The sequence below is a fragment of the Solanum tuberosum genome, unplaced genomic scaffold (assembly GCF_000226075.1).
Source record: "Solanum tuberosum cultivar DM 1-3 516 R44 unplaced genomic scaffold, SolTub_3.0 scf00032, whole genome shotgun sequence".
Taxonomy (NCBI): domain Eukaryota; kingdom Viridiplantae; phylum Streptophyta; class Magnoliopsida; order Solanales; family Solanaceae; genus Solanum; species Solanum tuberosum.
This window is the reverse complement of record NW_006238958.1, coordinates 959,268-980,614: the sequence shown is the minus strand read 5'-3', so window position 1 is coordinate 980,614 and position 21,347 is coordinate 959,268. Positions and strand designations below refer to the sequence as shown.

At 35.4% G+C, this 21,347-nt stretch overlaps 3 protein-coding genes and 1 non-coding gene across 6 annotated transcripts; 2 read left to right on the top strand and 2 right to left on the bottom strand.

Moving 5' to 3' along the window:
• Window positions 1-9: 9 nt before the first annotated feature.
• LOC102584230 (kinesin-like protein NACK2) lies at window positions 10-6,009 on the bottom strand. Of its 2 annotated transcripts, none has more exons than XM_006341945.2 (14): window positions 5,646-6,009; window positions 4,623-5,037; window positions 4,437-4,526; window positions 4,253-4,353; window positions 4,036-4,149; window positions 3,871-3,952; window positions 3,727-3,794; window positions 3,573-3,635; window positions 3,341-3,465; window positions 2,882-3,218; window positions 2,369-2,452; window positions 1,426-2,280; window positions 956-1,272; window positions 10-399 (listed from the first exon to the last, which is right to left on the bottom strand). In XM_006341945.2, exons 2-14 carry the CDS (start codon window positions 4,846-4,848, stop codon window positions 87-89), a joined length of 2,775 nt encoding a protein of 924 aa, XP_006342007.1. In that variant the 5' UTR covers window positions 4,849-5,037; window positions 5,646-6,009; the 3' UTR covers window positions 10-86. The 2 variants fall into 2 exon arrangements, with proteins under 2 accessions (XP_006342007.1, XP_015161901.1); XM_015306415.1 differs by having other exon boundaries at window positions 956-1,266.
• Window positions 6,010-7,943: 1,934 nt separating this feature from the next.
• On the top strand, window positions 7,944-11,457 carry LOC102583681 (uncharacterized TPR repeat-containing protein At1g05150-like). 2 transcript variants are annotated; one of them, XM_006341943.2, is made up of 3 exons: window positions 7,944-9,360; window positions 9,634-9,812; window positions 9,924-11,457. In XM_006341943.2, exons 1-3 carry the CDS (start codon window positions 8,340-8,342, stop codon window positions 11,139-11,141), a joined length of 2,418 nt encoding a protein of 805 aa, XP_006342005.1. In that variant the 5' UTR covers window positions 7,944-8,339; the 3' UTR covers window positions 11,142-11,457. The 2 variants fall into 2 exon arrangements, with proteins under 2 accessions (XP_006342005.1, XP_006342004.1); XM_006341942.2 differs by having other exon boundaries at window positions 7,945-9,360; window positions 9,634-9,686; window positions 9,807-11,457.
• Window positions 11,458-12,824: 1,367 nt separating this feature from the next.
• On the top strand, window positions 12,825-12,897 carry TRNAE-CUC (transfer RNA glutamic acid (anticodon CUC)). Its single transcript has one exon. It is a non-coding gene; the product is annotated as a tRNA-Glu (tRNA).
• Window positions 12,898-14,368: 1,471 nt separating this feature from the next.
• On the bottom strand, window positions 14,369-19,547 carry LOC102583152 (protein LTV1 homolog). The gene is made up of 5 exons (XM_006341940.2): window positions 19,032-19,547; window positions 18,133-18,525; window positions 16,061-16,651; window positions 15,761-15,888; window positions 14,369-14,796 (listed from the first exon to the last, which is right to left on the bottom strand). The coding sequence occupies exons 1-5, from the start codon at window positions 19,467-19,469 to the stop codon at window positions 14,793-14,795; spliced, it is 1,554 nt and encodes a 517-aa protein (XP_006342002.1). The 5' UTR covers window positions 19,470-19,547; the 3' UTR covers window positions 14,369-14,792.
• Window positions 19,548-21,347: the final 1,800 nt, after the last annotated feature.

Genomic DNA, 21,347 nt, shown 5'->3' with positions numbered 1-21,347 from the left:
GGGGGGGGGGGGGGGGGGGTCAATTCATTTTGAAGCTACTACAATGCTTCAAATAATCCTTAAATCTTTTGCTTTAGAAGATCACATTAGGCTTTTCTTGGTTTCCAGCTGAAAGACCTGAGATTTTTTGGCCCTGGTGAGAAGTTGAGTTCAAACATCTCTTTTGGGACTTCGTTTTGTGCTTCGAATCCAACTAATTTTGAGATGAGTGCTGCACTTTCCTTAATGTGATCCATGTCTTTGGTATCTTTCCATAACTGATGACACAGTTGAAGTCTTCTCCTTTTAGTTTTTAGACCAATGCCCCTTTTCTCGTATAGGTTGTCTCTCTCCTTTGAAGAAAGCTTCTTAAGAAGCAGCTTGCTCAGCATTTCCCTCTCGCGATTCAGAGCATTTAAACTGTTCGAAAGGATAAGAGTACTTTTGCATCAATATTTTATCACACTTTCAGATAGATGAATTTTACATGCTTGAAATATATTAAAGGAAAAAACTTCGAAATCTACCCTTCTACTGTACAAAATATCTTAATCTTACTCCCCACTATATTTTTGGATAATTCATATCCTTGCTGTTAGCACATTGTCTCGTATTTGCCCTTGACTTTAGCAGAGCTCTAATGTGGACTTCACATGTCAAAATACTTCTAGGAAAAAGGTGTTAAGACTCTACTTTTGGTTAAATTACCCTTTGTTATACTTCATGTTAGAACTTCGTTATCATCATGGGTAAATATGAGACGAATTGCTAAGGAAGGGTATGAATGATCCTAAAGTGTAATGGAGAGTAAAATAAGATATTTCAGATAGTAGAAGGGTATTTTTGACCATTTTCCCTATATTAAATTTTTGTCTTGTCTCATTGCTTGTGAAAGTGGGACAAGAACTCTAAGACATAGCAGCCCATGCAAGCAATCTCCAAAAACTACAGAAAATAAAAAGATATAAATGAGTACCTTGCTGCCTGTGAGAAAATTTGACCGTCTTTCACAACTTTAGCTCCTAAAGAGAATGCGTTCTTAAGATAGGACAGTCTTCTAAGCTCCACTTCCATGTAAACTGAGTCAGTTGGATCCCCTTTGAAGAGTAGGAAAAAGTATGTTCTGTGAACAAGGGGCACATTGCATGCATTCCATAGTTCTATTATCTCTTGCCTTTGTTTCTCAAATTCCATCCACTGTCTAGAAGGAGATAATTCTGATTCATTCTCTGAATTCAAGGAATCACCGGCAAAGTTTCCCAAGTCCTTGGAGGTTGGCTCATTATCCTGGACCTAACAAGATAAAGTTAATTTCTTATGATCTCTTAACGAACTTATCTAAGTATGTAAATGGGTATACACTAGCAGAGCATTTAAGAATTTTTTTGTGTTAAAGAGGATGTGCAGTTCTAGCTATTAATCTCAAGCAGCAAGTTAGCTACTTACCAAATTATCCCCTGATTGCTTCTCAGGCACAGATTTGGCAACCTCACCCTCTGCACAAATTTTTGTGCTATCTTCACCTAACATTTTGGGTTCCTCAACACAAATCTTCTCACTGTCTTCACCTGACATTTTGAGCTTTACTTCAATCGTGAAACTGTGGTTGTGTTCTTTTGATAACACCTTAACATTATCAGCAGAAAGCTCCGGTTGAGAAGTTTTCTCCTCAATATCAATCTTTTTAATAGATGACTCTTCCTCAGATTCACTTGATATGTCCCCATTTTCCTTAATTACTTCAGATCCTTCTGATACTGGCACGTTAATCATTATTGCTTCACTGCTTCTGCTCCTTGGTAAGTTATTTGAGTCAGAATCTGTGTCGGAAGAAGAAGAAGAAGAGTGTTCCACGACCAGATTGCTAGTTTGCTTTGGTTCTTTATCGTTATGATCTTTGTCAATGAAACTCGACTCCTGATCTCCCTTTCGAGGTGATGAATGTTTATCCGAGCTTATACTCTTCGTGTTTGAATCCACTTCAACACATTGAACTTCCTTGCAGTTATCTTCCAAATTTTGAACAGTTCTTTGAGCACTGTTTTCCCATCCCTTGCATGGATCAGGTCCAAAATATTTCTCAATAAACAGCCTTGGGGAGGTGTCATCACAGAGATACTGATCTTCTGGAGGTTCAGGAATCTGTTCCCCTAGCTTGTTAGAATTAAGGCCTTCGTATCTGCCATATTGATATACAGCGCCATCAGGACGAAAAGGATATACACATTCTGATACTTCTGATGCTGCACAGTCATCCAGCCATTGGGCCTTATCAGGAGATGACACACTACTCAGTTCAGTCTACATGAGAAAGAGAACAGATCAAGCTCCCTGATGTATATTATGAATTGAAAAGTTTATGAGCTCATTCAAGACTAACTACACGTACCCATGACCCTGAACTTGGAAAATTGTGAAAACGAGATTGAGCAAGATCACGCTGCTGGGTTAACTCCCTTATTTCTCTGCTCATCTGCATCATCATACAAAAAGGGAATAGGTTATGGATGTCTTGTCTTGAATGAAAGCCACTATACTTAGATCGAAGTTCAAGCAATTGAAGTTGGATAAATATTTAATCATTGAGAAACACTGAATCTGAACTGTCATCTATGACAAATACTAAAGTCCTGCGCCCAAACTGCACCAAAAAGCGGCCATATGTATTAATAGACTCACATGTTTGATGCTAAAACAGTAAGTTTTTGAGATCCATAGCAAACCAAAAGATAAATCATCATTGAGACATTTAGTTTTGGAGCAATTCTTGTCTTGCATGTCTTTTAGGCATGATGGAGAAGTCCTAAGAGATCACAATTAGGTTGAAGAATAATGTATGAAAAGATATTGTAGGATTTTCCCAGAATACTAGATATTGCGAAGGTTAAGTCACCATTGCTACCTTTTCTATCAGATCCTCCTTTTCTTTCAGAGCCTCTGCAGATCCACCTGAGGCAGCAAGTGCCGATAAACTCCTTAGCTCAGCTTCCAATCTAGCTAGTTCTTTTCGTAATTGTTTCACCAGTGCCTTCTCTGACATTACCACGTTAACTTTTGCGTTAGTAATGACATTCTTGGCACAAGTTGCAAACAACAAAGTGTTCCTGGATTGCTCAACATGGCTATGTGCAGGACTCATGGTGCAAATGATGGCAGTTCTGGCATTGCCTCCCAATGAATTCTGTAGTATGCGTGTCAGCTTCGAGTCTCTGAAAGGAATATGTCCATTTCCTTTTTTGCTGATAAAAGTACAAAGATATATCAATGAACAAGACTTATTGAAATAGCCTTTTAGCGATCTAAGGAAGAAGCCAAAACAAAAATAAATTTGAAGCTCAGCAAACTGTAGTTATGTGGCAACCTTAATTTGCGAATGACAGTTCCAAGAGTCAGCAAACTGCGATTGATGTGGCTGCCTTCTTTCAATCTTACATTTGCTGACATGGTTTGAGAAGCACGCTCACTTCCAGCAAGATCAACAAAATTCTGCAGGAAAAAGAACAAAATATTGTCCATCAATCATTTTCATAGGAACTTACAAGGACTCCAATGATCCTTCTAAGTGATGTCTGTGCAGAGGTAATTTTCCTCACCACTGCAGCTGTCAGAGTGCTTGAGTTTAAGCCAACAAATTTCTTAGCGGTACTTTCAACTGTCTGCAAAAAGATCATTTGTCCAAGTTAAGAAAATGATATATTTCCTTTATATATTATTATTCATAAACCATCTTGTAACCAATGCACTAACCAAACGCAGAATCTGGTGAGATCTTGAGCTCACTTCGTTGAGAGCAGTTTCTCCTATTTTCCTTTGAGCTGCAAGAATGGTAACAATTGAAGTTATATCATATTAACCTGCTGGAAACACTATATAGCAGTCTCAGCCTTTTACCTTCACATACTGACAACAGTTCTTTTAGATGGTTCCAGTCCTTCAGTGTTACCTCTGTAAGTTTTTCAACTACAGTCCCTCTCTGTAAACGAAAGAGGTTACTTACTTGCATAATATTGTCTGTGAATAAAACAAAACTTGATCATGCTTAAAACATATATTCACCTCTGGATCATCGAGGAGTCTAAGTGGAGTGTCCTCTGGGGTTAGAAGGTCTCTAACAACTTCATTGTATATCTCCATGGCAGAGAATTTTAGTGTAAATTCTCGGTCTACGGTCTAAAAGTTTTTGAAAATAAAAAGGTACCTTAAAAGCATCAGACACTCTGAATTCTGTACAACATAAATAAATTGCATAGGAGAATAGGAAAGGTTTACCCACCCTGCATATATGATCATATATATCTGCTAATGTGTATTCGGTGATTCCAGACATAGTATACGTTTTCCCACTACTTGTCTGTCCATATGCGAAGATACTTGCTGCAAAGACATTTCATACGTTATTACTGTAACATCATTACGTAGGTGAAGAAAATGGACCGTGAACAAGGGTTAGTACTTACAATTAATACCACTAAGAACTGAAAGAGCAACTCCTTTGGCGGCTTCCTCATACACCTGCCTTGTGGAGCAATCATACCCAAATACTCGGTCTGTTCAATTGCATATACCAATTTTAAGGAGGAATCTTTTCAATTCAAAAAATAAAAGCACAACGCAAAGGAAAATGAAAATGTGAAGAAGCTTACCATATGCACAAGCAGTTGGAAACAATGAACGCTCTGACATAGAATTTTTATACAAAATTGTGGTGTTATTGATGCATTCCCAATCCGAGACATCGTTACATGTAATCTCCCTCTCATTCAAAGGTCTCAATCTAACTGCAACAAAAATCTTCTCTTTCTCTTCATGTGCAACTGATCCGTGATCATCACCATATTGAGATGCCTCCTCCCCATACACTGAGCTCATTTTTAGCACCCTCTTCTTTCCCCAGAATCAATGCACTTGAAGAGGACCAGCAAATAGATTATATCAATGAATCACAAATCTTCATATGGTCCCTCTCTTTGTATTAAAAGAGAGGAACTGCCTTATAACCACCTCCCTACTCTCTGTATATGCCTAATTTGATCGAAACCTCGTATATAATCTTCTTATCTGCCAAAATTCAGACAACAGAACATCAGGAAATAAAATGCAAAAAAACACCTAAAAATATTTTCTTTAGCTCAGAAACATGCAATTCTTGAATGCATTCTGTCAAGAACTCAACCCCACAAACTGAGAAAAATAGTAATGGAAATCAAAGCACCTAAAAATGAGTTCTCTAGCTCATAAACATGCAATTCTTGGATGCATTCTGTCAAACAACTCAACCCCACAAACTAAGCAAAATAGTTTTGGAAATCAAAGCACCTAAAAATGGGTTCTTTAGCTCATACACATGCAATTCTTGGATACATTTTGTCAAACAACTCAACCCCACAAACTGAGAAAGATCAGTAATAAAAAAACACCTAAAAATGGGCTCTTTAGCTCATAAAAATGCAACTCTTGAATGCATTCTGTCAAACAACTCAACCCCACAAACTGAGGAAAAAAACAGTAACAAAAAACACCTAAAAAATTGTTCTTTAGCTCATAAACATGCAGTTCTTAGACGCATTTCATCAAACACCTCAACCCCACAAACTGAACCTGTGAACCATAATCATTTACAAAAAGTTCTATATTTTTCAAATTATTATAATCATCACCTTGCTCACCTTTTGTGCTGGTAGTGGTATTTGAAAATTATCTTTGGCAAACCAAAGTACAGCAATTAAAATTTTGTGGTTTATGCAAGAAAAAGAAGAAACTGTGATGATTTTTTTTCTTTTTTTTTGGGAGGAGAGGTGAAGATGATGATATTTGCTGTTGTAAAGATAATGGGGTGAGCTGAAAACACGCTAAAAACTCGGAATTTGAGATTTATGGTGGAGAAAATGTAACAAATTTGAGCTGAGAATTTTTCTGCGACGCTCACTGTTTTCTGTGTTTGCATTTTTAAGCGATTTGTACGGAGCTTTGAAATAAACAGCTACCGCTAAAACAATAACGACTCAACTGGAATTTGTAAGGAATTAAATAAGCACCGTTAGAAATGAGAAAATTTTACATTTTTATCCATTTGCACCATATGGCTTTTTTTTCAAGGTCACTCTTTACATTATGTCCATGTGTTTTTTATTTTCCACTCGATAATTGATATCACATTAGAATTTGACTAAATTTAAATTCATTTTGGAAAGTCTCATATTGAGGGTAAAGTGTTCTCTCCCGAGACCTCTGGTTAAAGATGAAGAAATACTTACCATTTCATCACAATCCTTATTGGTTTTTTCAAGGTCACTCTTTACATGGTGTCCATGTTGTTGTTTCATTTGTGGATATATTTTTAAAATAAGTTATTTATGCAAATGGTAACTTCATAAATGTTGTGTTTTTTGTTTTTCTTAAGCGGAGGTTTGATCGGAAATAGTTTACTACGCTACAGATAGGGGATAAAGTTTTCGTATATGGCCTTTTCTAGATCCCACTTATAGGACTAAGTTGCTAAATTGTGTTGTTCTAGTGAAATGAAAACTAAAGCACATTGTATGATCATGATCATGTAGTTAAAAAGGGGAATTTGAACTACTGGGATTATTTCTACGTCTCGATATGATTTTGGTTCCATTTAAATAAGTTGTGGAAATATAGTTTTCAAGTTAATAATTAGAGTTTTAATTTATGATAATTGTCTTGCCACATCATGAATAAATAATGATCAACATTCAACATTGACTAAAAATTATTAGAAGATAGAAATAGGATGAGTGGCAGCCATGAAGTTAGCAGAAAACTTCATAATGTGAGTAAACTTGGGATTTAAGATTCTAGAGTTGTATTTTTGTTCATTAATTCCTCAACTCATCAATCAATATCACTGAAATAATACTAATTAATAATAATTTTCAAGAATAAGTTAACTACAAGAACAAGGTTATGACAATGCAATGTGTAACTTTCAAGGAAAATATAATATTTATCTCTATATATGTCACTTTTAAATTTGACTTTCTTTTTTCCAAATTAAACAGCAAAATCAATTCGATCTAAGGGTAATCCAGAAATTTCTTGTTTCATTCTCAATGCAAAAGGTAAAATTTATGAAGAAAAGGTATGAAGAACTAACTTTCTAAACAAAAGAGAGTTTTCGATGTAAATGTAAATTAATCGTCATAAAATAAATATAAAATTTGAAGTGATATAATAATTGTATTATTAGGTTCAGTCATTATAGCGGTTCGAAACTTATAAACCGTAGATCTAGTCACTACTACAAAATTTCATTCGTATTTAACAGCTAATACTATTAATGTGTGTCTCTTCATAAGCGTAATCAAAATAAATATAATGAAACATGAAAACAATTACAAATGTAATAAAATGTGTTAGAAGTTAAATATGATTTCACAAAACATATGACTAAATATGCACACCAAAATAGTAAAGAATTATTCACATCGGATATTCACCACAACTCAATAAAATGCATAGACTATAAGCCTTTGCAAACATGATTATCATTAAATCATACTTCCTCCATCACCTTCGAACCAAGCGTGTCTTCTTTAATTCATTCATTTTTATTTGTCTATTTTGAATTTTACATACTCTTTAAAAATAATAATTGATATAAATATTTTATCACAATATTCATATTAATTGATGTTACATAGAAATTGAGAAATGAACTAAACAATACACATTATTAACCTCTTAATTTAAAAATACCCTAGGTAGATAAACTTTAACCTAACCAAAACAAATAATGCATGACATTGACATGTTTGGTGTTTATTACAGTACTAATCATAATTAACTCCCATGTTCTCATCTACCAATTAAAATGTAAAATCTCAAAAATCACTTTCTTTTTAACTAATTACCTTTTTTTTTCTTTGACAGTTGGAAACTTTTTCTTATTTTAGCCAAACAAATTGAAAAAAAGCAAAAAAAATAAAAATAAAATTCTATGATCTTTGAAATTTTCCAGTCACTCTGCCCCACCACCACTCCCTATCGTCACAATCAGAAGAAGAACAAAAAGGAAAAAAAAATGTAAACAGAAAACAGTTGTCTTCTTCTTCTTCCTCTTCATCTTTTCCCTTTTCTCATTCTCCAGATCCAAATGCTACCAAAAAATTCATCTTTTTTCAATACCCATTTCTCTATTTCTCCCATTTTCCTTAATTTATCTTCCTTTTGAAACCCTAACCCTAAAAATCCTATCTTTTTTTGCTTTCAGTATAAAACCCTATTTTTTACAGATTCTCTACCTTTTATTCACCAAGTTTGAATCTTGACTGAAGTTTTCGACACCCAATTACGTGAAAGGTTAGAATTTGTACTTGAATTGGCGTTAATTTTGGAAAATGGCTTCGAGGGGAAGCAGATCGGAGAAGGTGAAGAGGATTTTTCAGCAATTTGACGGTAACCATGATGGGGGTCTTAATCGAGAGGAAATGGCAGCTTTGGTGGTCGCTGTAAACCCTAGGGTTAAGTTTAGCGAAGAGCAAATTAATGCTATTCTCGATGAGGTTTTCCGTACGTACAGCGAGTTTATTGATGGTGAAAAGGGGCTTACTTATGAGGGACTTTTGCGTACCTATGATGATGGTGCTGGTGATGTTGATCGTGATTTTGACGCGCTTGGGCTTGAGCTTAAGCCGGAGGATAATGCTGGAACTTCAATTGCTGCGGAAGAGGCTTCGTCGTCGTCGATTGCGGATGAGAGAGTGATGGAGCCGCATAAGAAACAGCGGACTGCAGCTTGGGCAGCTTCTCCGAATCATGGCATTGTGTTTGATGATACTTGGAAGCTTGTAGATGACCTTGAGATATTGATCAAGAGGCTTAAATCGAAACAATCGAAAGATGGGAAGCTGAAGAATGATAATTCTGATGTTTATTCGGAAGGTTGGTCGAGGGAATTAGGGCCTTCGACTGAGATTACGGATAAACGGGTTAATTGGGAGGAGACTGGACATGACTATGCTGTGTTTGTGAAGGAGTTGGGTGTGTTGAGGTCGAGGGCTGATGGGTCGAGGTCAAGGGAAGAAGCTTTTGATGGTCACATGGCAATTGGCAGGGTTTTGTATGATCAACATTTGTTTAAGGAAGCATTGGTGAGCTTCAAGAGAGCTTGTGAGTTGCAGCCTGCTGATGTTAGGCCACATTTCAGGGCTGGCAATTGTTTGTATGTGCTCGGGAGACATAGTGAGTCGAAAGAGGAGTTCTTGCTGGCATTGGAGGCTGCTGAAGCTGGCGGCAGTCAGTGGGCTTATTTGCTTCCTCAGATTCATGTGAATTTGGGAATTGCCCTTGAAGGCGAAGGTATGGTTATTAGTGCCTGTGAACATTATAGAGAGGCTGCTATTTTGTGTCCAACTCATTCCTCTAAAAGGATCCTAATTAAAACACCAAAATTCGTCCCTTTTCCCTAGTCGGAGGTCCCCGCGTATCCCTCACAACAAAACCCTGGTCGTTGCCGCGATTCCAATTTGTCTTCGTCGATTCCACTTTGTCTCATCGATTTCACCTTGTCTTTGTCGAATCTATCGTGTGTTGGTCATAATTTTGTAGTCAATTTTTCATCTATCTGTCGTCTCCCTCAAATCAGACCTAAAACCATGTCTGAAAGTTCTTGTGATTCAATTAGTAACTCAATTAGAGCTTTGAAACTTTTGGGTAGTGCACTTTTTGGCGTGGGTGAGTATAAGGCAGCTGTTAAGGCATTAGAAGAGGCCATTTATATGAAGAGTGACTATGCTGATGCACATTGTGATCTTGCTTCTTCATTGCACGCAATGGGTGATGATGATAATGCTATTGAGTATAAGGCAGCTGTTAAGGCATTAGAAGAGGCCATCTATATGAAGAGTGACTATGCTGATGCACATTGTGATCTTGCTTCTGCATTGCACGCAATGGGTGATGATGATAATGCTATCAAGGAGTTTCAGAGAGCTATTGATTTGAAACCTGGCCATGTTGATGCCTTGTACAATTTAGGTGGACTATACATGGATATGGGTAGATATCAGCGTGCTTCAGAGATGTACACTAGGGTACTAAGTGTTTGGCCGAATCACTGGAGAGCACATCTCAATAAGGCTGTGGCTTTATTGGGGGCTGGGGAAACTGAGGAAGCTAAGAAAGCTTTGAAAGAAGCTCTGAAGATGACGAACAGAGTGGAATTGCATGATGCAGTAGCACATTTGAAACAACTTCAGAAAAAGAAGTTGAAGGGTAATGGTGGTGGCAATGGGGAGGAGGCCTTTATCATTGTTGAACCCTCTAAGTTCAAGTCCGTGGGTGAGAAAACCACATTGAGAGCAGATTTATCTACTGCTCTCGATATTAGAAGTTTTCAGAGGATTACTCGTCTTAATCGTTGTGATGTTGATCAGATAAAGAAGGAAATAAATGAAACTGATGTACCAATGTCTTATTCCGGTGGTGTACCTGAAAAGTCAATACGCAAGGCTTCACTGGAAGAGATTCTGCACAGATTGCTTAAATTCTTGAAGCCTGAAACGTTTATAGGTGCTGTTAAAGCCATTAACCAGAAAGTTCTCTCTGTTTTAGATGAGTCAGAATCAGGTCGGCTGGATCTGGGCATGTTCTTTGCTGTTCTTGCTCCTGTCTGTGGAGGATCACCAGACAAAAGAAAACGCATTGCATATGAGGCGCTTTTGTGGCGTCCTGTGAATGAGGGTAGCAGCCAAATAAGGAAAACTGATGCTCAAAGGTACATTAAACTGCTGAGAGCTATTTACATTCCTTCCCAAGGAGCAAGTGAAATGCTAGAAATTCACGGGGAGATGGACACATCATTAGTGTCTTTAGCAGAATTCACTGCAATGTTTGATGATCCTGATTGGGGTTTTGGTATAATGTCCACTTTGCTGAAGCTTGAAATGGGGGATAGGAATCGTCATGGTAGCCATGTTTGTGCAACTTGTCGTTACCCAATCATTGGGTCTCGCTTTAAGGAGATAAAATCACATTTTAGCTTATGCAGTCAGTGTTACAGTGAAGGAAAAGTACCCCCAACCAGCAAGCTAGAAGAGTACAGATTTAAAGAATATGCTAGTGAAGCTGAGGCAGTGAAAGATAAGTGCATGTGGTTCGGAATCCATTCTAAAGGCTCCTCCTCTCCTGCTGCTTCCTAGCCTAGCGCGTACGCGTGTATGTTTTTCAGATGTTCATGGTGTGAATTATATCTAGCTTATGAAACATGTTGCTCCTTGTACAATAATCCTTTCAAGTTGTGACCATCAATTCTTTGTTTAAAAGGCAGTATTTTACTATTTAGGGACTTGTAGTTCTTTGTGGGTTGCCTTTAATCTTCTTTTTTTCCGACTCTTTTGAGGGATTGTATCTCTTGTAAGTTCACCAGTGTAAAGTTCTATGTTCTCCCCTTGATTTTTCATTTTTTAGTATTGAACATGGCTATGGATGAATTTTATTGCATTATCCAACAATTGATTCTACTTGTTAGCACAAGAGTATTTGTTCATAGATTTCTTTAGTATTTGTATCTAAGTTATATATGAGAAGGTAAATGCAACAACAATAACAACAAACTCGGTGTAATGCCACAAGTGGAGTATACGCAGATCTTACGTCTACCTTGATAAGGTAGAGATTGTTTCCGAAAGACTCTCAACTGAAGAGAGTGAGACAATGAAAAAGAGGTAATAGTAACAATTAGCAAAAACAGCAAGATAGATAATAATAACTTTCTATACATAAGTTTCAGTTGCATGGAATATAATTTTTCGACGAAGGAGATTTAATTTTTCTTGGGTCAATGTAGCTCTGTAACTACCTGACAAATGTATATAGGAAGCCATATTAAAAGGGAATGTTGGTTAAGTGTTAAGCCAGTCTGGACTATACTAATCAAGTTTTTTTTAAAAAGAAGATAGAATCTTAGTATTAAAGAATTGGTGGGTCTGAAGCAACAATAATTAATCAATCAGACAAATGATGAAGCAAATGCACAAATGGCAAATTGTATTGACCTAGTCATTAGGCAAAATATTTATTATTTATTATAGTATAAAAGAAAATGTTTTGTTTATATGTCCTTATTCATTTATTATTTCTTGATTATTTAGCTCTACAAAATCCATTTGGCACCAAGATCAAACTATACCCCATTCCATATTTATATTAAACGAATGCAAAGATTTAATTTATATATACGAATTTCTCACTTAATCATGAAGGCCCGTGTCCTAGGCTGGTTGTCTTGATTGAGCCTACGTCATAATTTATGACAATGGATTTTTATATTACACGGCTCCTATTTTTAAAAAAGTGATATTTATCATCGTTTGGATTTTTAATGATCAATACTAAATTAATTATTTTGTATAAACACTGAGTGCAATTATGAAAATTTGGTATTATAGTGGAATGATTAGAAATAATACAGAGATAAGTATAAAACTAAGCAGGGACCTAACTATCATTATGAATCATGATATTCTTTGTCATTAGACTTTTACTTTAAGGCTTTTCATAAAAGGGGAGTATTCTAAACGGGGGAAATGCCTAAATTTGCTCTTTTTACTATTTAAAATAGCTTTATTTCGTCATTTATTAATTATTATATACTCTTGATCCATTTATTCTTGACTTTAACAAATTGTTTCATTTTCTCCTTGATATTAACAAAGCACTAACACAAAATAAATGAACTTCATGCATTCAAATTCTTCTACAAAAATTATCATAATTTGTCATTCAACTTTTGAATATGATTCATTTTACATGCAGTCAAATTTGACCTTTCTGATTTGTAGATTATATTCTTTATATAGTAACACTCTATGAAATATTGCAAATCCGTTGTAGTCTAGTTGGTTAGGATACTCGGCTCTCACCCGAGAGACCCGGGTTCAAGTCCCGGCAACGGAATAACTTTTTCTAAATTTTCAATTTATCTCTTAGGGGTCATTTGGTAGAATGTTGGAAAGATATTACATAAACTAGCTTTAGTTTTATCGTCTAATAAGGTGAGAAAAGGGGATTAAGGGGTGAAAGAAAAAGATAGGAGATTCTGAATGACAATTTATATCTTAATAATCGTTTCGTAGAATGTATTAGAAAAATATTACATGCACTAGCTTTAGTTTTATCGTCTAATAAGGTGAGAAAAGGGGAGCAAGAGGTGAAAGAAAAAGATAGGAGATTCTAAATAACAATTTATCTCTTAGTCGTTTGGTAGAATGTATTAGAAAAATATTACATGCACTAGCTTTAGTTTTATCGTCTAATAAGGTGAGAAAAGGGGAGCAAGAGGTGAAAGAAAAAGATAGGAGATTCTGAATGACAATTTATATCTTAATAATCGTTTCGTAGAATGTATTGAAAAATATTACATGCACTAGCTTTAGTTTTATCGTCTAATTAGGTGAGAAAAGGGGAGTAAGCGGTGAAAGAAAAAAATAAATGACGAGGCTTAAATGCTTCGGGTACGAAAAGGAGAGAGCAAATGCCCCAAGACATGTCACACCTTCAACACCCTAAGAACATGATCCTAGATAAAAGAGCATGAAAGTCGAAAATTACGGTAGAAGGTTAAATCGGAGGAAAACTAGCACTAGAAAGAAGTTGAATGTGTGACGACATGAGCTGCTTCTCAAAAATTGTGCATGCAAGAACCATGATTATGTCATCCCCAATGCATGAAACATAACAAACACCAGCACAAGTTAAACTTAAACATCAATTGACAAAACTCACTAACAACAATCTATACATCACTTCCGCATGCCAATCTTTACTGTAAGGTCAGTCATGCACTTTTTATGTATGCTGGTTATTATAGTACTATTCATGGCTACAAAATCGCCATTGTCACCATCAGATTCACCAGCATCGATGAGCTTGCAACTCCAGGAAGAAGAGCAGCTCAACAACAATTACGCCTCAATCCAAGAACAACAACTAAACAAGTTCAAAGACATCACATATCAATTTCAGACAGAAGAACACTTCCAAGATTATGGTTTCTTGAGTCCAGCACCATACTTCGGCAGAGGTGACCCAGCTCCTATTCCTCATGGGAGAGGCGGCCATAATACGGAGGAGCACAAGGCAAAGTGATCCAAACACAGTTATTAGTGTCTAATTTGTACAAGTATTCAGTAGCAGCAATCACCGTTTAGGTACACTTACATTTATGTCACCTTATTATGGCTATAAAGCAAAGTATATGATATAAGGTAATGATGTAAGTAAGAGTTGTTATCTGCTTGATTCAGATTTCGCACTTTGTAATGATACCAAATAAATGCAGACAAGTTTATGGTGAATGCTTATGAACAAATTGTCTGTCCATCACAACAGAAAAAGATTCAAGCATATTGCAGATATAGCTGAGCACTAGGAGAACAGAGAACTCCAAGGATCCAATTTCAATCCACAGACCACAATGACAAACTTAACAGGAATGAAACACAATTTAGAATTAAATGCAGGACATGAAGTTTGCGAACTGTTAAAACTCCAATAACATCACAAACTGTAAAAGGGCTACATAGAATGTCCAGAAGTCGGCATATTCCACCAATTAAACCGTAAATATTCATCAAAATTGCAACTCTGCTTAACCATGCACATACGTTATGTAGCTGAGAACTGTTTTGAGGATCTATCATGTATTATATACCATCTAAGAGTAGAAAAGCTTTCGAACATCGTCTTGATAATTGAAGAACGTGTCAACCAAAAGCTCCCATTTTGGGTGCAATAGAGGATCAACTACAGCTGCAAAGGCTTTGACTTTAAAGTACACAACCAAAATAATGTCACCTGTGAGAAAATAAACAGACCGAAGATTCTATCAGTTCTCTTTTTAAACCACAAGCTACTCCACTGTTAAATGTGAAACACAACCAGATATTTTATAAGTAAATTACCATCAGGAAATTTTGAATTTTGAAGCCAACAAAAAACTACATTCAGTACCTTCTTGTTTAATTATTGCTTTGAGTTAAAGGGGCAAGAAAATAGCCATTAAGACATAATATAATGGATTGCTAGTTGAGAATTGGATTTGGATTGCTAGACCGTAGACGAAATCTTCTTTAAATGTTACCATCTAGCTAGTTGTCAGGTTACATGTCAAAAGCGCCTAGAGTCGATGGTGTCTGGTTTTCATGGTTCTTTTTAATGAAGATCTGGTTTTCATGGTTCTTAACATTAACCAAGCATTTCAAACTTCATGGTTTTTTGGTTTGTTGACAGAGGAACTGCAATGCTGTAGTGAATTAAAGTCTCTCTAGCTTAGAAGCACTAAACGTGGGAGCAAGCGTATTTAGAGTTCTTGAACTAGCCTGCGGAACACCTCTTTGCAATTGGGGAAAAAACAATGAGCTTAACACCAAACAAAATTTCAAAAATATAAGCCTGATACAAGGGGTTGTGAACACTAACTCAAAGACAGCAATTTTTCTATCAGAAAGATATAATTTCAGCAACGATGACGTAGAAGAAATTGATTAGAAAGACGTTGGAATTTAATGGGAGAAAGAAGGAAGAAGTTGTCTATGAATAGGACATGGGACTCTAGTGATTGCACCCCCTAAGGCAAAGCTGAACAAAGCACCAAGCATCCAACCAAAACTTCATCCAACGCCCTAGCAACTTACTCACTTTTCCATCAGACTTGCAAAACCATGGAGACACAGGACTTCTCCCTGAATTCAGACTTACAAAACTACAAAGGCATGTATATGTTGCCAGATTTTGACACAAATTCTGAAGGGATACTCACATGAGATGTATGGCAGATGGACCGGTAAAAGCAGCAACCTTCTGGGCACGCTGTGCTTCGCACTTGTATAGCTCCTTCGTTTCTTTTTTCATACGGCGTGCCTCACGCCGTTCTTCCTTCACAGCAGCCTGAAAAGGTAGAACCTCAATGTTAAAACATTATATCAGATGTTTTATGTACAATTGAGAAGAAAAAATAAATCCAAAAGGACTAGGCAAAGTAAAACGAGCTCAGCAAAGGAGAGAGATATCGAGCAATACAATTCCACAATAGAAAATATTGATATACAAAACCATTGACCTTTCTTTCTTTCTTTTCCTCCTTTGACTCTTGACCATGTTGCTTTCTTTTGAGCTGCTCCTTCATTGAGTTGTCCTTTCCCTCCTTTTCTGAACCTTGCTTTTTCTTATCCTCCTTTAGCAAGGCATGCTTTCCCTTGCTAGGCAAATAGTCTACAGGAAGATTTGCTTTTCCTTTGAGGGATATTATAGGCGAAGCTTCCGAAATAGCAGGGAGCAACTTTTTTCTCCTCGCTTCAGGAGCTACAATTTTTCCAGGGTGGTTATCAAGATTTGAATACGTTGACACTATAGTTTCACAATCCCATACTTCTGAGTCACTGCTGCTTTCATCAAAAATAGCTGCTTCTTCCTCTGGACCTTCATTTTCATACTTCTCTGCATATTCTCTGCACCGGTTTATGACATCAGCTTCAGGTTCAAGCAATTCCGCATTATCTGGTCCATAATTATTGAGTTCCAAGCCATCAATGGCACACTCCTTAAATGCATGATTAAGCTTTTCTGCAAGGGATTCGTGACATTCATTTTCCTCAATCATATCACCATCATATTCTTCTTCGGTATCAGATCCATACTCTTCAAGTTCAAGCTGAGAAGATGAGATGCAAGACAGAGACAAGACAACTATCAATCAAAAATATCAATAAAGAAGAACAGACATTATCTTAATCATGAAGAAACAATAACAAATGTAAAATTATCAACTCTCTAGAGTTTAGTGAATAAAAAACTTACAAGAGACTTAACAATTCTCGAGAGTAGTGTTCAATTTACAAGGAGAGCTACTATAAGCAGACTATCTTATTCTTCTACCTAAAGACAAGTAGACTCAAAATATAAACAAGGAAACATCATACAAATTAACAACCTAAAAAAGCAAACACTGCAGAAAATACTACAAAAATACATATTAATCAAATTACTATACACATTATAAGCTTATGCAATTACCCTAAAACCAAGAAGCAACTTAGAACTGAAAATAAAAAATAAACCTAAACATACAAATTAACACATGCTTATGGCTTCATTCAATGATGCAAGACAAAATATTTCCTCTTTCAGTCGATAACAACTAATAAATTTTTTCAAGCCCAATGATGATGCAACCATGGTATGAAACCAGTCATCAGAACAAAAAGCTCGAGGAATGAGTCTAACAGCTTGCTGAAAAACAATAGATTAAGCAAAGATAAACGGCATGAAAATCCATATAATCTATTGGATAATAATAGTTCAAAACCTAAATGTATGTACTACTTAGAAGTCATTTTGAGGGAAAAGATAAGAGCTTTAGTGGAAATACTTAATACTTACAAAACAAAGACTCAAATAATTTCATTCTCTGCTAACCTTTGCCTTATCAAAAAAAGAATATTTCAACTCAATTTCAGCTGAAAACATGCCATTTGTACATGTATCTGAAGTTGTATCAGTGTAGTAATAGATCTTACAAGCAATTACCACTGTAAGACACGCAAATGGTGGCTTAGATTGCCTCTATTATCAAGCAAAGCACCAGGAGAAAAAGAACTTCAAAAAGAAACAATGTCATCGAAAAATATTTTTAAAGCAGATGCTGCAAATTCAGACCTAATGGGGTGGCCTATCTATCAAAGATAGAAACTTGCGCACACCTCCACTATTCTACAATGCTCCTCAGCCTCCCAAACTATGACTAGGTAAACCCCATCTACCTAAGACAAGGGAAGAGCTACCAAATACCTGTGCTAGTTGCAAGTTAGAAACATTTTCTTCTAGAAGGAAAATTTGAGCTCGACAAGTGTGAGGTAGAAATTAGAAAATATTTCAATGAGTTGATTAAGGTGAGCACCAAATGGACTGGAACCACATTACCGGAAAAAAGGCAAATTAGACCAATTCATTTAACATGGGCTGATGTCCTCTTATAACACACTTATGGTCACTTTAGCCTCTTCTTTTCTTTTCTTTTTTTGGGGGGAAGTAATTTTTCTCTCTTAAGTTGTCATCGGGCTTGTAAAAGTTCCCGTGAAGAAAACTATAGATTTGAACAAAAAGAAAATAAATATAGGAGAACAAACGGCTTACCATATCAAACTGTTCATCCAGAGGGCGGCGTGCTCTTGGCTTCTCTTCAATAGACGCAAATTTGGCCTCATTTCTCTGCACATGTCCAGCCGTATCATTGCTTCCTAGTTTGTCAACGTCTGATCTCTCTAGCAAGCTTAAATTCTTGTCAAGTTCCACAGTATCTGCCTCATCGGGTAGGTTTGCCGTGATAACAAAATCTTCTTCCAACTCTAAATCCTCCTCATCAGACCCAAAACGTGACAAATCACTGTCATCTAGCAAAGCAGCAACTTCAGGATCCACTGCCTTCTGAACTCTTACCCCTACCGTCTTGGCTGCCACATTGTATACATATTTCTCATTGGAATCATCATCCACTTTTGCAACCGCAACTCTTGAAGCATCATATGCCTAACCAAAACCATAAATTTGTTAACTAGAAAAGATAAGCCACAAAGCTACTGTCTTTAAAAATTAGTATTAATCAATTCTTTGTTTTCCCTTTCTTTCAATAAATATACTGACAAGAACATATACTTCACCAAATCCAAAATAAAATACTGAACCAACGTAATCATTATGATGAATTATACTCAAAAAGGATTTGTATACACTGCCAACTAAAAGGGAATTGAGGCATAGTTGATTGTATCACTATACTAATTCAACAAAAGCTGAAATCCTAAAACTACTTCCATATAATACAACTAAAAATCTACAACAATTAGACCTCAGTTCAAACACGTTGGGGTTGACTAAATATTAATCCTTAGTGTAACTCCATTGAAACTCATATACAAAAACAAATAATGCTAATTCTATATAATTATGACATAGAATAATACTAATTCAACCAAAGCTAACATTTTTAGGCAGAAAAAGTAAATACAATACAAAAATTCATAGAATTAACAAACCTTAACATCACGAGGAAGCTCATTAAACTTAGCTTTAGGATTCTCATAATAAGCAGAGCCTCCACCGGTATTCTTAATCTCCCTCAAGTGATGTAAGTAATTATACCCATCATCAGGAAACCCTAGCTCCAATATCTCCTTTCTAACATCATCAGGTAACAGCACAGTTTGATTTCCGGTACCCGAATACCCGGCTGCCCACCCATTGTACTCCTCTTCATCTTCCGGAGCATCAGCGTATATCGAATTCGGGTCATCAGGGTTAAATTGATCGGCGGAGTGAAAGGCGTCGACTGAGTAGGATGTATTGTTGTCAACTCTGACGAACACTCTGTCGGCGCCGGAGGACCCGGATTCATAAGCCGGATCCGATGAATCACAGGCGAATAACTGAAAAGTAGCTGATTTCTTCTTGTCGATGAACTTTTTCTTCCCCATTGTTATCGAAAAAAAGCAATCGCCGGCACAGATAGTGTTTTCTGAAACTCGATTTTAGCTAAAACCCTAAAACCTGTTTCTTCATATACGTTCATAATTAATAATTTATAAAATAATTATTATATAATTAAATAAAATGTAAATATGTTCTTTGACTTAACGTCGGTTAGCATTTATCACTTCTAATAATTTTAATTGTACACAAAATACTTACATTAGTATAAAATTAAACAAATAAACATATATATTTAATATTTTACATGATATTTGTGTTGTATGTAGTGTTTTATGTGACAATTTAATTTTAAACAAGTTTAAAAAAGTCATTGACAATTTAATTATTTTTATATATATATTATTTATTGACAATCTAATGACATTAATTTTTATTTTTTTTATGAATAAATTCCAAACAAACCACATCAAAATCCTTGAGCCGAACACAGCTCAAGGTATCATAGGCCCAAATTTTTTACATCCAAACAACTTGTAAGCCCACTGATGGCCCATTTTGATACTCCTAAAATCCTACTCTCTTTTTTTTTTTTAATATAATACGAAATAAATTGAATTAAAAGGCAGTAATAAACTAGGTCTGTATCATAAAAATAATTTAAATAACCTGATTTTTTAAAATCTAATCTTCTTTCTTTATTTTTTCTCCCCATTCAAACATAAGATCTATTGTTTTTTTATTTTATTCATTTTTGCCTAAAGAGTCTATTCTAATTGGTAGAACTCTGATTCAAAATTATTATACAAACTATCTTTTGATATTGTTTTATAAGAAAATTTTAATAGCTCAGTTGGTTAGCTACATAAGCTCAGTTGGTTAGCTACATAAGCTTTCACTTTATTAGTTCTGTGATACATGAACAAAGCCTTGGTTCTGAGATACATAAACAAAGCAAGCCTTGGTTCTGAGATACATAAACAAAGCAATCATAGCAGATACATGTACTTATAACTATGTGTATATATTATTATATAAATAATAATAATAATAATAATAATAATAATAATAAAAGCAATTAATTATGCAAGTATAGAGTATAATTAGTTGCCCTTTAATTTGTGCTTATCTAGAAGACTTGAACTTGTCGCTATTTTTCAGGTTAATTTGATTGATTTGCATTCGCATTCGCATTTATATTTTCTATCTTGGTTCTCCTTTACTAACCTCATTGGAAAATTAAATAACCAAATAATTTTGCAATCGATTAGCTTTTTAAAAAATCATACATAGAGGTTAAATTTTCACTCACTAATCATAATATTATAAGTTTGTTTGCGTAGAATCTATGCGGTAGATCAATCAAGATATTAAAATTTTGATTACAAAGAAATTAATCCGAGTTGAGCATAAAACTAAAAGTAATTGAAGATGGTACCTAATTAATGGTTAATTATTGCAAGCCTAATAAAATAGGATGGGAAGAATACAATTAATGTGTAGAACAATATTTGTAAAATCTGTTATTCCTATTTTTATTAAGAAGATTATATTCCAAAGTTTTAAACAATTTAATTATTAACCAAAATACTTTTTAAAATTTCAACTGACATTTTTTTAATAAAATGTTCATCAAGGTCTCAGAAATATGGAAGAGATCGGCCAAGAGCATAAGGAATTGAGAAGTGACAATACTTATATTATTATTATAATTAAACAACCAAACCAAAAAAAATGCAAAAATATAAAGAAAAGCGCAAACTAGATAACTAAACTTCTATAGTTGTCCTTCAACAGAGTAAACACTTCTCATCATTTTGGATTGGCTAAAAAGGAGATGTTGTTGATCCTTGAAATTATCATACGCATGCATAATTTCCTGACAATCTTTGAAATTATCATACGCATGTACAATTTACTCACGA

What these genes read in the sequence shown, in the direction of transcription:
- LOC102584230 (XM_006341945.2), bottom strand. Translation starts at nt 4,848, where the DNA reads ATGAGCTCAGTGTATGGGGAGGAGGCATCTCAATATGGTGATGATCAC. An exon ending in TCCAACTGCTTGTGCATATG is followed by an intron (nt 4,527 to 4,622) that starts GTAAGCTTCTTC and finishes GCAATTGAACAG; the next exon opens with ACCGAGTATTTGGGTATGAT. An exon ending in CTCACCAGATTCTGCGTTTG is followed by an intron (nt 3,636 to 3,726) that starts GTTAGTGCATTG and finishes ATCTTTTTGCAG; the next exon opens with ACAGTTGAAAGTACCGCTAA.
- LOC102583681 (XM_006341943.2), top strand. Translation starts at nt 8,340, where the DNA reads ATGGCTTCGAGGGGAAGCAGATCGGAGAAGGTGAAGAGGATTTTTCAG. An exon ending in TATTTTGTGTCCAACTCATT is followed by an intron (nt 9,361 to 9,633) that starts CCTCTAAAAGGA and finishes TTAGTAACTCAA; the next exon opens with TTAGAGCTTTGAAACTTTTG. An exon ending in CTATTGAGTATAAGGCAGCT is followed by an intron (nt 9,813 to 9,923) that starts GTTAAGGCATTA and finishes GCTATCAAGGAG; the next exon opens with TTTCAGAGAGCTATTGATTT.
- LOC102583152 (XM_006341940.2), bottom strand. Translation starts at nt 19,469, where the DNA reads ATGGGGAAGAAAAAGTTCATCGACAAGAAGAAATCAGCTACTTTTCAG. An exon ending in AGCTTCCTCGTGATGTTAAG is followed by an intron (nt 18,526 to 19,031) that starts GTTTGTTAATTC and finishes GGTTTTGGTTAG; the next exon opens with GCATATGATGCTTCAAGAGT. An exon ending in AGGAAAAGAAAGAAAGAAAG is followed by an intron (nt 15,889 to 16,060) that starts GTCAATGGTTTT and finishes CTACCTTTTCAG; the next exon opens with GCTGCTGTGAAGGAAGAACG.